This window comes from Kogia breviceps, chromosome 5 (genome assembly GCF_026419965.1).
Source record: "Kogia breviceps isolate mKogBre1 chromosome 5, mKogBre1 haplotype 1, whole genome shotgun sequence".
In the NCBI taxonomy this organism is placed as follows: domain Eukaryota; kingdom Metazoa; phylum Chordata; class Mammalia; order Artiodactyla; family Physeteridae; genus Kogia; species Kogia breviceps.
This window is the reverse complement of record NC_081314.1, coordinates 42,987,605-43,001,953: the sequence shown is the minus strand read 5'-3', so window position 1 is coordinate 43,001,953 and position 14,349 is coordinate 42,987,605. Positions and strand designations below refer to the sequence as shown.

The 14,349-nt window shown below is 41.8% G+C and overlaps 1 protein-coding gene across 2 annotated transcripts in view; it reads left to right on the top strand.

Moving 5' to 3' along the window:
- Positions 1-14,349, top strand: part of VEPH1 (ventricular zone expressed PH domain containing 1) — a 219,817-nt gene that overhangs the window by 30,278 nt on the left and 175,190 nt on the right. For both annotated transcript variants that reach the window (XM_067035332.1, XM_059065588.2), the window contains exons 3-4: positions 3,031-3,246; positions 12,657-12,831. In XM_067035332.1, the coding sequence (XP_066891433.1) occupies positions 3,031-3,246; positions 12,657-12,831 (391 nt within the window). The remainder of the gene's footprint in view (positions 1-3,030; positions 3,247-12,656; positions 12,832-14,349) is intronic.

The following is a 14,349-nucleotide window of genomic DNA, read 5'->3' as shown; positions in this document are numbered from 1 at the left end:
AAATTTGCTTTTGGGGGCCCTCGGAGTGCAACTTCATTGATTCACATTATGCCTGGGAGAGTCGAATGGCCATTACAGGAGGCGGACGCAGAGCAGGGTTCACAGGTGGTTCCCGAGCCCGAACTCTGAGGCCAGCTGAGGCGCATCTTGCACCACTGGCTGCTAGCTTGCAGGTGGCTACAGGTGAACTCCCCTCGCCTCGGGGCCACCCGGTCACCGCACCCGGGACTCTTCAGCAAGGCCTGAGGAGTGGCAGGTGCTGCATTTATGCGGGTCACAACCAGAGGCAGGAAACGAACTCTAAGGCCCAGAAGGTAGACTATCTTTCCCTAAAGTGGCTTCCTGGCAGCTGGGGCAGAAGGGCGCTTGTTCCCAGAATGGAGGCAGAGTGGTGCCTTCTGCACCGGGCTGGACTCTCAGCACCTTCTGCCGGGACAGGGAAGGAGCCGGTGGGGTGGCCTGCCCTCGCTTTCCCGGCTCATGCAGGAGACTCCAGCGCAGCGCAGGAGCAAGGCAGCCACACAGGGGCTGGGAGAGCCGGCTCCAGCCCCACCAGGGCTCCGCTCCGGCGGGGAGAGGCCAGAAGTCGGCCTGCATTCCTCCCACCGGCCCTCCAACTACCTGGTGGGGGCACCCCAGGTAGGGGTGGGGAGCTGCTGGCATGAACAGAGAACCAGGTAAGACTGGTTGATCCTGAGACCTCTGGTGGCATGGCCAGGCCTCAGCTCCAGGAGACCGCGGACTGGAACCCACCAGTGGGGACTGTGTGGCAAGGTTTGCGTGTAGGGAGCACTGCTGTGGCTTTAATGGAGCAAGCCTATGACAATAAATACTTACGAGGGACAAAAAAAAAAAAAAAATTGAACAAGTAAACAGAAGAGACAGCCCTGAATTAGAACCTGATATACACATAAAACAATAACTAGGAAATGAATTATTCAGTAAATAATGATGGGGAAATTAGATGAGCTAATTCATAGAAAATGTACATCTTTACTTATTTCCATAAATGGCAGATAGACTAAGTGAGCAAAGTGAGCTAAGAGCTAAGTGAATGGTTAAAATATTAATTTCTAAAATACTAAACATTAAATGTTGTTGAGTTTTTTTTAATGTAGAAAAATACAGGTAAATTTTTTTGGGGGTAATATTTATTTATTTGGCTGTGCCGCATCTTAGCTGTGGCATGCAGGATTTTTGTTACCACGTGCGGGATCTTTTAGTTGCAGCATGTGAACTCTTAGTTGTGGCATGTGAGATCTAGTTCCCTGACCAGGGATCAAACCTGGGTCCGCTGCATTGGGAGTGTGGAATCCTGGCCACTGGACCACCAGGGAAGTCTCCAGGTAAATTTTTATTAAACCTTTGAATAAAGAAAACATGAAGTTAGTAAAAAGCTATTAAAGGAATCACAAAGAAAGGAAGGGAGGGAGGAAGGAGTGCATGTGGATGGAGATTTGTATGAGCATAGAGTACATCTGTCAAACATGTGAGAAATGGGTGAGCATGGTTTCCCCAGGGAAGGGACCTGAGGTGAAAGGGAGACTAACTTTTCAGTGTAAATCGTTTCTTTGTGTCTTTTGTATTTTTGTTCCATGTCCATGTATTACCTTTTCAAAAAACTAAATAATTTAACCAACTTTAATTTCCAATTAAAAAAAGGAAAAACAATAAAGTCCCCAAAGACTGATAGATTTGGCTATCTAAAACCTCAGCATGTAATAAGAGCAGCAAAAGAACTAAAAATAATGAAACATGGGGACATATTCACAACCAATATGCCAAAGGTTGACATAATATCCATAATAGAAAAAGATATTATTTCACCAAAGAAGGACCAAAAAACAATGAAGTCATCTAAGGAAAAATAGACATAAGATACAGTGGGAAGTTCCCGAAGGAGGAAATACAAATGACAAATAAACATGTGAAAATATTCAGCCTTACTTCTGATCAAGAAATTCCAAGGAAAACAGCAATGAGATACTGTTTTTCACTGATCAAATTAGCAAAAATTAAAAATACTCTGTTCTTGCAAAGGTACAATGGGCAGAGCTTGCTTTAACCCAACTGGTGGGAGTATAAATCAGTAAGACCTTTCTGGAAAATAGTTTGGCAGTATGTATCATGAGCCTTAAAATGTTCCTGAGTTTTGTCTCAGAAATTTCCACTTCTGGTGAATCTGGACTATACATAATCTACAGCGTGGAGAGGGCTTCACGCATAAGATATTTACTGCAACATTAGTTGTAAGAGTAGAAAAAAGATCAAGCTAGAGCCTGCAGTTGGACAAGAAAGCCCCACCACTTCCTGACTCTAATGGTACACAATGGTGTAAGAGTCTAAGCTCTTCCCTGCTCTGTTTTGTGTTCAGTTTTGCCAGTCCACCACGCAGAGTTCACAGACCAATTTTCCAAGTTAAAGTGATGGACCTATTTTTCACATTTAGATTTTTTGAAGGGTCATATTACCTCTCCATAAAGATCATTAGGTATTTGAGGAAGAATTAAAATAGGGGAATGGAGGGAAATTTGGTTGAGGAGAGCTACAATGGACTTGGTAGTTATTTGAATTGAAAAGGGAGAGATGAATAATAAGTTCTGTTATGTACAGAAAGAGAGAGAACACTCCTGAGGGGAAACTGGAGAGTAATTTGAAACATTTCACAAAAGTTGCTGAAATGTCAGAGCAAAAAGTAAACCCTGACCTCTAATGAACTTAGAAACTGAAATAGCTTGAAATTTGAACCCACGTGCAAGTGAATAATTAAGCTCCTTTGGACTCTCTCTGCTCCCTGTCTGTGTATCTGTGATAGTACAAACCTCCTCCATTTTAGCAGGTTTGCAAATCTGCCTAGTCCACAAAGTACTCATCTCCAAAGAAGAAGGTATTGCACTGGGCTTTACAACCTCATCCTTTAGCCGCAGTGTGGCACACCCATTTGCTAAGTGACTGAGTTCATATTTTGTAGGTCCTTCAAAGGATAACTTTCCAGAGTATTATTTAACATGAAGGTTTTCTTTCAAACAGGATTACCAAACCAATAACAATGACCAAGCAGTGGTTGAAATCTGTATCACACGAATCACAACAGCCATCAGAGAAACAGAGTCGATTGAAAAGCACGCAAAGGCCCTTGTGGGGCTCTGGGACTCCTGCCTGGAACACAACCTGAGACCGTCCGGGAAAGACGAAGACACTCCCCACGCAAAAATCGCGTCTGATATCATGAGTTGCATTTTACAGGTACGTCAGTGTTCAGCATCATGCTATTTGAGACCGGCTTGGCAGCTTAGGTGAACACGTGGTGTCTCTGAACCATGAGCCAATGTTTCTGTAGCATTCAGATACTGTAAAAAGACACCACAAACCATCAATAGCTAAGTTGAGCAGGCTGGTAATTAATAAACCGAGAAGGTTGTACTGAGCCCCTACTGTATGCAAGACACACTGAGGGGAATTCAAAGTAACACCACAACAAGCTCTAAGATAAGAGAGATAAGACGTGTACATACAAAAAGCTAACAGTAAAGCACTGTGTGTCCAGATCCAAATGAGGAATATTGGAAAATTCAGAAAAGGAGACCTCTTTCATCCAAGGAGACCAAAGAGGGGGTGGAGTCTGAGTTGAGGGGCAGTGCGCTTGGAATATGTGGAGAGAAGTGGCTAAGTCATTTTTAAGTGCATTTCTATATGTACTGTGAATTTTCCATTATAATAATATTTGCCTGTTCTGACCATGTTTAAGTTCTTTCCTTTGGCATAAACATGAATTTGGAATTTTGGCTCAGCCACGAACTCATTATATAAAATTAAAATGTTGGACAAGTCACGTAACTTCTAAGCCACAGTTTCCGCCCTATAAAATGCAGATAGGGCTTCCCTGGTGGCGCAGTGGTTGAGAGTCTGCCTGCGGATGCAGGGGACACGGGTTCGTGCCCCGGTTCAGGAGGATCCCACATTCCGCGGAGCAGCTGGGCCCGTGAGCCACGGCCGCTGAGCCTGCGCGTCCGGAGCCTGTGCTCCGCAGCGGGAGAGGCCCGCGTACCACAAAAAAAAAAAAAAAATGCAGATGAAGTGACATTGTCTGTGACAGATTTTACCAACCAGTAATGTTGATAGTTGTTTCTTTAAAAAGAATTCTGTGGTCAAATAAGTTGGGAAACACTGAATTCAGTTTTTCCCTTTTGAGCTGTCACAATGTTTCATAGCACATAAAAGGCTCTGAAAAGTCCTGCAATAAAGAAAGCTGGTTAACTTTGTTTAGAACAGCATTTTGCAGTCTGATTTGACCATGGAACTTCCTTCCCCATCTCACCCCAACACAACGTTTATGAACATCCCTCAGAACTAGTGTTCTACTGAGCATAGGTCAGGAAATTCCAGCTATGTTAGAGTGTTTAGCACTGTGTGTAGCAGCTAATATTAGCTTCCTTTCTTCTGTTTTTTTCTCACAGTTGTCTGTGTTTAACTGGAGCATATTGCATTTTGTCTGCTCAGTTCTGGGACTGGTCAACTGAACAAAAGAGTCTATACACACTATCATACTGTTTTTCCTTTGTCCCCAGAGTTAGAGATGGGAGGGGAGGAAATGGATATTTCAGCGAAATTAATGGAAGATTGATTAATGCTGTTGGATATAACAACAAAGACCTAACACACCTTTTCTTCATTGATTATTCTTTTATTTTTATCTTGAGTATTTAATAATTTTTAAATTTTATTTATTTTTATACAATTTTTAAAGGTTACACTCCATTTATAGTTATTACAAAATATTGGCTCTATTCCCTGTGTTGTACAATACATCCTTGAGCCTATCTTTCACTCAGTAGTTTATACGTCCCACTCCCCAACCCCTATGTCGCCCCTCCACCCCTCCACTGGCAACCACTAGTTTGTTGATTATTCTTGACTATGTTATTGACATACATCAGAAACCTAGATTATTTCATTCCAAAGTACCACTCCACAGACATTCAGACAGAAACTCATAAATCAGCCCTATTCTCCAGCTCCCCCTGTGATTTCAAAACCACTGGTCTAGATTCCAGCAGCACTGTCCAACAGAAATACAATGCAAGCTGCAAACATGAGCCACATATGGAATTTAAAATTTTCTAATAGCCATATTAAAAAGAGGTGAAAACAGATGAAATTGATGTGATATTATATTTTCCTAACTCAGTATATCCAAAATGTTATTATTTCAACATGTAATCAGTGTAAAAATTAATGAGATGTTTTACTTGTTTTGTTATACTAAGTCTCATAAATCCATTGTGTGTGTTAGCATGTCTTACTTTGCATTGGTCACAATTCAGGGGCTCAGTAGGTTCACTCGCCTCCTGTGTTAGTACAGTTCTAGAGAGTCTGGAAAGCTTTCTGGATGGAGATCGAATTTGAAAGGGTTATGAGCAATTATCGGGAATTTTACCAGGTAGGAAAAGTGGGGTGAGAGAACATTCCAAGTAGACAAAACAGATTGTACAAAAGTCCATACTTGTGAAATGAGACCCAGATCAGAGAACTAAGCTGGCTACTCTTCCAAAATGCCCCAAAGTCTAACATAAAGGGATGTTTTATTCTGGGTAAGGCATTATGTCTCCTACTTTAAAAAGGGGATGGTGGGGAGCAAATAAAAACGTGAAACTCACTGCTGATCAAAGAGAATGAGTTTGTAAGATTGTTGAGAGCAGGGCCCTGAGGGCAAGCACTGACATTTTGGGAAAGGACAGAGAAAAGGGCTAAGGGTTAGGCGTCTTGGTTGAGAGGGACAAGTGAGTCACAGAAGTGGGCGATTGCAGCCTGTAGGGCCAGTGTGGTCACAGGGCGTCCACTGTGTGCCCTCTGAGCAGGCAGAAGGTGTAACAATGGAAGATGGAAAGCCCTAAATGTAAACTTGCCTTTTTCAGAGCAAAGTGCAGGAATCTGTCCAGGCTACCCCTAGGGGTGTGGTCCCAGAAAGTTGTTTCCCACGAACCAAAGGCAAGGCTGTGGTTGCAGCTTTGGAATTTAGCTTTCAATCATATTTTAAGGGGGACGCTTTGGCTTGCAGTAAATATTGAAAAGAAGATTTTGTCCTACTTGTAAAATAGGTTCTTGTGGGAAACATGTAGAAATCCAGATGACTCATATTCTGTTTTGTTTTTTCAGTAAAATAAAACAGTAGGTCAACTTTAAAGTCAACCACTTAACATTTTTAGCTACACACACACACAAAGATTCCCTTTCCACCCACCTTACCTCCCAAGATAAGCAATCCCAGCCTCACACTACCTGATCAAACAAGGACCCACCAGTTCTTCTGCCCATATTCTTAGCCATTTTTTTTTTCTGGCCACTTCGCTGTCATTTGAAGCTAAATATGTTCACACACACACAAGAAAAAGCCTTTTTTTTTTTTTTTTTTCCTAAATTTCCTTTTTCAGCCTACACTCAGACCTACTTCAGATGACCATTACTATTCTACTTGTAATAATTAGTGGTTATACTGCTTTCTTTTCTTGGTCCTAACTGTATGAACTTGCCACATTTACCTCAAAATAATTTAAAAATTTTCAGAATTCACATTTTATACCTTCCTCAATGCAGAATCTGTACATGTATGAGGCATGCACTTGTGAGTTCTGGTTTCTTTTGTGGTGGGTGATACTATCCTGCCATCCCACCCTGTGTCCTTAGACATCTGTAAAATGAAGGATGAATCAGGTGAGCTCTCAGATCACCTTCTAGTCTGAAATTCTGACTCCCATAGGAGATGCTGAGATGTAGAAGAACAAAAGGCTTTAGAGCTTGAGGGCCTTAGAATCAGATACTTTTGGTCTCGTATCAGTGAGAGATTGGCAAGTTATTTCATCTCTCTAAGCCTCTGTTCTGCCATCTGTAAAACGGGCATAACAATACTTGCTGCTCACGAAGAACAATTTTATTATAAAAGCTATCTCCATTTGTGATCCAGCCACTATCTGGAAGTACCTATTTCAAACCACAGCTTCCTCTGACCAGGGTTCTATATGGAGTTGTCCAATGCTTATTTCTTTGCCTGTAGAAAAATCCTGAAAGAGAAGATACCCCTCTGCCCCTCCACAAAGCACATTACATTCTCAGATATATCCAAACCTGAAGAGCGTTGAAGAAAATACACATGCACCTCAAGGGGGTTGTAATTACTGACATAACAGATGGACTAGAATGAAATTCTAGAGAACTGACAGACCAACCATCACGATGTTGAGAGCCAATGCCTAGTTTTCTCCTCAGTACAAGTTACAGTGGTTTCAGCCTCTTCCCCAACCAACCAGATCACTTAGCAGAGCTAATGCCAAGTAAGCTCTGCCTTTTATCTCTTCCTCCACATCTTCTCACACTGTTGATGATCATTTGAAGAGGGAGATAGCCAAAGCGGGGAGGAGGGAAGAATTGAAATAGCCACCAAATTCACTGTGGGAAAATCCAAAAGTATCTGTTTTTTCTTCTTTATAGAAGGACCCCCCACTATCCATTCACCTTGATTTCTGCTTCAGTTTTCTTATTTCCTCATCCCCAGTTAATGCTGCATGAAGATTCAAATTCTGTCCCTGGCTGGCATGCAAAATGTCTTAGGCAATTTTGAGAGCATTTCCTTTTCAGCTCTCAGAGGCAGGACTGGTCATGTTCATCTAGAAGTTTATTCAATAGACAATCCCAGCTCTACCATTTACTGGCAGGGTGATCTTGGGCATTTCATCTTTCTGTGCCCTAATTTCCTCATCTATAAAATACAGATAAGAGTAGCTGCCTCATGAGTTTGTTGCGAGGATTAGATGGATAGACATTAAAAAATAGACATAAAATATTTAAGACACAGGAAGTGCTGTATAAGGATTAGCTCTGGTTGGTATTGTCATCGTTATCATCATCTGCAGGAAACTCTCAAATAGCATCAACACTTTGTCATTTAATTATTTATTTTAGCCATTGTTCATTGCCTGCCACCCCCTCCCCAAAATAGAAGCTTAATTTTATTCACTGATGTGGTCCCATCACCTAGAACAGTGAATGGCACATAGTAGGTGCTTAAGATAATATTTACTGAATGAATTAATTAATGGACAAATGAACACATGAGTAGCTCAGGAGACCTGACTGCCCTCTGGCTTTTCTACTAGCCGTGCTTCGCCCCAGAGTGGGCCCCAGTACCAGTTCCTCACTTAATGATGCATAAGACAGGGGCATGAAATGGGAGGAGATTGGGACACCACCCTACCCCCCAGGTTCCTGAGACCCACTCCCTTATTGCCTGTCAGAAAATACACTGGGAAAACTAAAGTGGATGCCATTTAGATTTTATATATAGCCATGCTGCTAAGAACCAAGCATTTTATATATAAATCCAAATTTGATTATCTGATCCATGATGGGGGATGAAAAACAATAAAATAACCATTTTAATATATGGCATTTAATATTTCTTGAGATTACTCTTTTACGGCTCTTAGTTGAATTCAAGGCCTGAGACCAAAGAGCTTTTTAGTTGCTATCACCTCAGATATCTATCTCTTTTACTTAGCTTTATTCTTTTCAATTATAAAACACTGGGAAACCTTCCCAAAGTGCATTTTCCAAAGGAAAATCTCCACCAACAGCTCAAATTGGTGCTAATCTAGTCAAGAAATATAATTCTTGGCATCTGTAGAACAAAGCCCTCTTGTTTTGCTTCAACTGCTGGATATAACTGTCCCCATGAGCAAGTCTTTATTGCTACCTTGTACTTCACTGAATTGTTCCCTGAGTACTGAGTATTGAATTGTGTGTAAGAAGATACACATGCCATCATGCTCACATCTGCATGGAGGGGCAAGATCTAGCATAAGCTCTGGCATTACAAGTTGCTGTTAAAGTGGTTTATTTGTTTGAGCAATCACAGGGGCTTTCTCTGCATGTATACCATTAGCATTCCTGGGATCCAAATATCATAGAGATAAAATAATTTCAGGGGCCTGAGATCTACAGCATTAGCAAATCCTTCTGCTTCACCTGAAAGCAAAGCTCAGCCGTTGGAAGGAGGTCCATAGGACCCATGTTTGCCCAGCCTCACCTTGGCTTACCAACCCCTCACTCATATGCTGTTGCTGTCAGTAGTGCCCATGGCCTCTTGAAACACTAGGAACTGTCTAGATGCTGTTTAGAGATTGAGAGCCTTTGGTGGTAATTCCTTGGTGTTTATATGAACTGTTTGCTCTTTGCTTAATTTTTCACTTCTCATTTGAGAGATTTCCAGATGACATATGTGGGAGGAAAACAGAAAAATTGAGTGTGTTAAAGTTTTGTTTTGTTTTTTAATAATGATATTATACATTTAAAAATTTTTAAATAATTTTCACTTGGAACGACACTTCAAAGACTTCAATAGCTGCCCACTATTTTTCCCTAAGACATCTAGAATTGTTGTAAAAAAAAATATGACCAAATTGGTTAAGACAGCCTGTTCTTTCATTGTTGCTGGCAAGCGTTAGCTCATTCCCAAGGTTTAAAAACATTAGTTGCTGTGAATATGATTTTCACTGATCTTTTACTATGCCTGTCTGTGTTCACAATTAGTAGGAAACACTTAAGTTGTACTTCCAATGCCACCATCATGGTTTCTCAGAAAGTTACGGGTAAATATGCTTAAAGACAGTTTCCTCCAATGGAAGGCGTATACTTCTCTAGCTGCAAGTTGTTTTGGCTAAAGTCAGAGAAGATAAAGTAACTGGGGCATGATATTCTTTGTTGGAAAGCTCTGAGAAGAATTGTGTGATTGTGTTCCACTCTCAAAACTAGAGCTTTGGCAGCCATGACAGGGACAAAGGTATGTCATGTAAAAGGTAAACTAGCAAAAATCTACACACTATGGAGAGATTGGGGCAACCCAAGAAATTGATAGGTGAAACTGAAGCGTTTGGGAAAATACTCTTCAAATTGAGGTATAACTTAAATGTAACCTCAAGGGAGCGGGCATAGAATAAGATTATAACAGAGAAAATCGACAAATTGGTCAGCCTTCCTAAACACTACATGTCTGAAGTGCATGTCAACAAAAAGAGGATGCTCAGTATGCGGTCATTATTTTGGCACATTTACTCAGCACTGTCTCGGGGGTGAAGTGTGGGTAGAGACTTAATCTGATGGAGAGAGATGGGGATTTGGCTGTAGGGCAGGACCGTTAGGTTTCACCATGGCCTAGATGAAGTAGCCCTCAAGATATTCCTTTGCTCTGATCTGCTCTTGTGCCCATGAGTGAACATTCTGGTTGGTAATCTGGCTCCTGATTTCCTAATGGTGTGAAAGGGTCTGACCTGAAAAGACTGTCACTGTGAGAGAGTAAATTGGCATACCTGATCATGCACCAGCCTTTTGGAAATCCCTCAGTGTGAGTTTCCCTCAGTGGACTCAAACAGTTCTATAAGGCCTGGCCAAGTACACAGGCAGACTTCTAATGCTGAAGGGTGGGGAGCAGCCAGCCTCCCAGGGATGCCTGACACCTCATCACTCCAATAATGGCCCAGTCTAATCAGGCACAGTTAAATTACCAGGAGGGGAGACACTCTAGATAAAGCCTAATCTGAGAGAAGTCTGGCTGCAGGCCCTGGTTCTGATAGTTAGATGGTGTTAGGAACTCTAAGAAGGATAAAACAGAGACCTACTGTGTGGGACTGATATATAAACACATGATTTGTCACCAAGGAATAGGGTCAGAGCTTTCATCATGGCTGACTTCATGGTGAGACATCAGCTTAGGTTGTTGAATACCTATTTTCTCTGCTCAGGAGTCAGACTGATTCTTGAATCTGAAAAATGAGTGGAACTACAGGAATGGATTATGGATTTATCAGGTCTATTTTTGTTTCTAGGGACTGGGAAGAAAAAAAGTTTAAGCATAAGAGACTTAATTGGCTCATTTAGAAAAATTTAGGGATAGAACTGGCCTCAGGCACAGCCTAATACATGGGGCTCAAATGATGCCCCCATGTTTCTCTTAACGTGTCTCAGATAGATCCATGTTGCCTTGAATCTCATACAGATTCTCTCCTACTGAGGTCACAAAATGGCAGCTACTCTTGATCTTCCATTCTCAGCACTTTGAATACGACAGAAGAGAGAAAGTCTCTTTCACAGAGCCCTTGAATGACTCCTCCATTATAATTGGGTAACTTGCCCATCCCTGAACTTATCATTTGGAAATGTGATTCTCTGGTTGGTCAATGTCTGAGTCATCTGACCGCCCGTGAAGCTAAGGGTGTAAATGCCTTCATTAGAAGTACCTGGGAGGTAGCCGTGGAAGTCCTGTTTGCTAAGGAGTGTGTAACAACTCACCTGCCCAATCAACTAGCCCTGAAAATGGATGGCACTGGAGGCCATTGCTGGCAGTTGGTGACCCAAGCGAGAAGGTGGGAGCGAGCAGGCCCTTCCCCACCCCCTCACCTGCTCTTCGTTCTTCACACTACATTGTGTTCCCAGTCGTCACTATCACTATAGATTTGTATTTTCTTCATTAGTTATTCAACTTGACAAACGTTTATCGAACACCTGCCATAAACCTAGAATTGTGGGAGGTATTAGAGGGGATAATCTATGGGTAGAAAGATAGAAGCACTTTTCACATGAACAGTCAGAGAAAAACAACCACTTTTTATTTCTAATGTAGTCATGTAAAGTTGAACAAACTGTGTTCAACTTTTGCTTTATAGTTAGCCTAAGGGGTGGGGTTGATCATTAGAATGGTTAATGGTAGGGAAGACATCATTCATTTGTAAGAAAACAGTTTGTATTTTCCAAATAGTATTCCCTAATTAGGTAATTGAACACTGATGGCACTTTTGTGTATGTAAGGATATGATGTTCAGTCACAAAGTATATCGAAAAGAGAATTATTTCAGGACCCAGAATTCCTTTAGTTTTTAGCCTTACATTCATTCATCTTTTTCCTTCCGAATCTCAGTTGAAACTTTAGTTTTTAACATACAGTCAGGAAGCAACTGATTCAACATTCCTTAGATTTTTTTTTTTCTCAAGTATAAATCTAAGTTATTCCTCTCATCAGTGACTCCTGATCACCCTAAAGATCAATTCCAAACTCCTTAGCATGGTGCCAGACCTTTCATAGTCAAGCCTGTTTACCTCTCCAGTCCCCTCTCTCATCTCCTACCCCATTTTTTCCCATGTGTACCCCACATAATCCATACTGAACTATTTACAGTTCCTCAGATGCACAAGTTCTCTCACCTCTCTGCTTTCACACACGCTTTTCCTTTTGTCCACTCCTTTCCTAGCTATCTCCCAGCCATTTCCTCTTCATCCACCAGGTCTCAGTGAAGACATCACCTCCTCTAGGAAGTCTTCCTTGACACCCCCTTCAGACTGGATTAAGCGCTCCTTTTTTTGCTCCCTTATCCCCCTGCACATTCCTTATCATGGCCCTCGTTAGCCTATGCTATTAAGTGCCTGTTTGCCTCGAAGTTTCCCTAACAAGAACAAGAGTTCCCAGAGTTCCCAAATGCAAGGAAAATAAGGTGGGCCCTGTGTTTTCACAGCTGCACTCTGAGAGCTTAGCTCAATAAATATTTTTCAGATGAATGAATAAATGAATAAAGAATGAACCACTTATTATTTGTTGATTTCTTATATTTCCTCAGAATTACAACCGGCCCCCTGTGATGGCATTAGCCATCCCCATTGCAGTGAAATTCCTCCACAGAGGCAACAAGGAACTGTGCAGAAATATGTCCAACTACCTGTCCCTGGCTGCAATTACCAAGGCAGACCTCTTGGCCGATCACACAGAGGTTATAGTAAAGAGCATACTCCAAGGTATGGTGCAAAGGCTGAGCTTGGGGATGTGTTTTAACAATCATTTTAAAGTATTTTCATGAAGCAGTTATGGTTTGTGGAAAGTAAGACTTTGAGTATTGAGAGGTACGTTAGATTCTCTGCTTTGCCACTAGGTGGCTGGGGAACATGGATAAGGTTACTTGAGCTGGCTGAGTCGGGGTCTCTTCACCAGGCAGATGAATTCTTTGGACTCATTAGATGAGTCGCATGCTTCCTTTCAACTCTTTATGTCTCATTTGGAGAACTGTGTTTTCCGTGCTTCTGGTAATCTTGTCCAACTACCAACTGTGCAGAACCTGTCTGTACTAAGTAGAATGTGTCCCACTGCTGTCAGTGGCAGATGGAAAAGCTCTTCATCCTTTGTTTTCCCAAAGCACAAAATGCTAGATAAAATACACCAGAGAATGTGTGAAGACCTCTTAAATGTGAACACGATTTGGGACTGATTTATAATTGTGTTAAATACTACCATAAAGTGTCAAATCAGGACATCTCTGTTAATGCTTTTATATTTGTATGAAAGAGATCAAGTTAGTGCAGTCAGAATATTTTCTTTTCTTGTATTATTTTCTTTTGATTTTAGATCTATCAGAAACCTTTTTTTTTGGTTTGGGATCAAAGAACAATATATGGTATTATTTGATAGGTACCCAAATATCCCCAGCCCTCATTAATATAAATGTCTGAGGTCCATGAGTACCTTGGCCCACATTTGACTGCCACAGGCCCACATGCTCAAATGGAGCATCAGCCCTCTGGAAAGTGCTCCAAGTATTTCTGAAAGGCCCCAGTATTCTCTTCTTGGCACAGCATATGTGGTGATGTCCATCTCTACCACCCTGAGCCCAGCAAACTCTGTGGACTGCTACCATGGAGGCCCCAGGAATGGACTTGCCCCACACTGTCCTGCCCAGAATGGCAGCCTCTGTCCCTTTGTGCTGTTACCCCTGAAGTTTCAGAAGCCACCAGTCCTCAGTCCACTGTGCTAGGATGGGGAAGGATGCAGGATGGGGAAGAGAACCTGTCTTTCCCCTTAGTATTAGACTTTGGTAGATAGCCAGAGCAAGGTTGCTTGGCTCCCAGTGTCAAAGTATGGTACTGAGTTCGCAGTAGAATATGTTCTTCCATTTTATCTGAAACTCTCTCTTTCTTCTCTGGGCTCAGCTATCCACCGAAGAGTCAGGCTAGTAACAAATTAGTCCACCAGTTTTCAAAATTCCTACAGCCCACCAAGGACCAAGGTTTTGTTCACCATACCAGACATTCCCAAGAAGAGTTCTTAGTACCCACTCCCAACCCTGGACATCTGACCAGCCACCCCAGTGGTCTGCCAGATTCCCAGTTTGTCTGAACCCCAACCATGACAGTGGAAGTTTATCACTCTACATGTGCTTCCTTCTGAAGACTTGTCATTGATATTACTAGTACATATTATTCATTTCTCATTTTCTTTGGCTACAGGACTGAATTGCTAATTTCTCTTTATGCATGATCCTA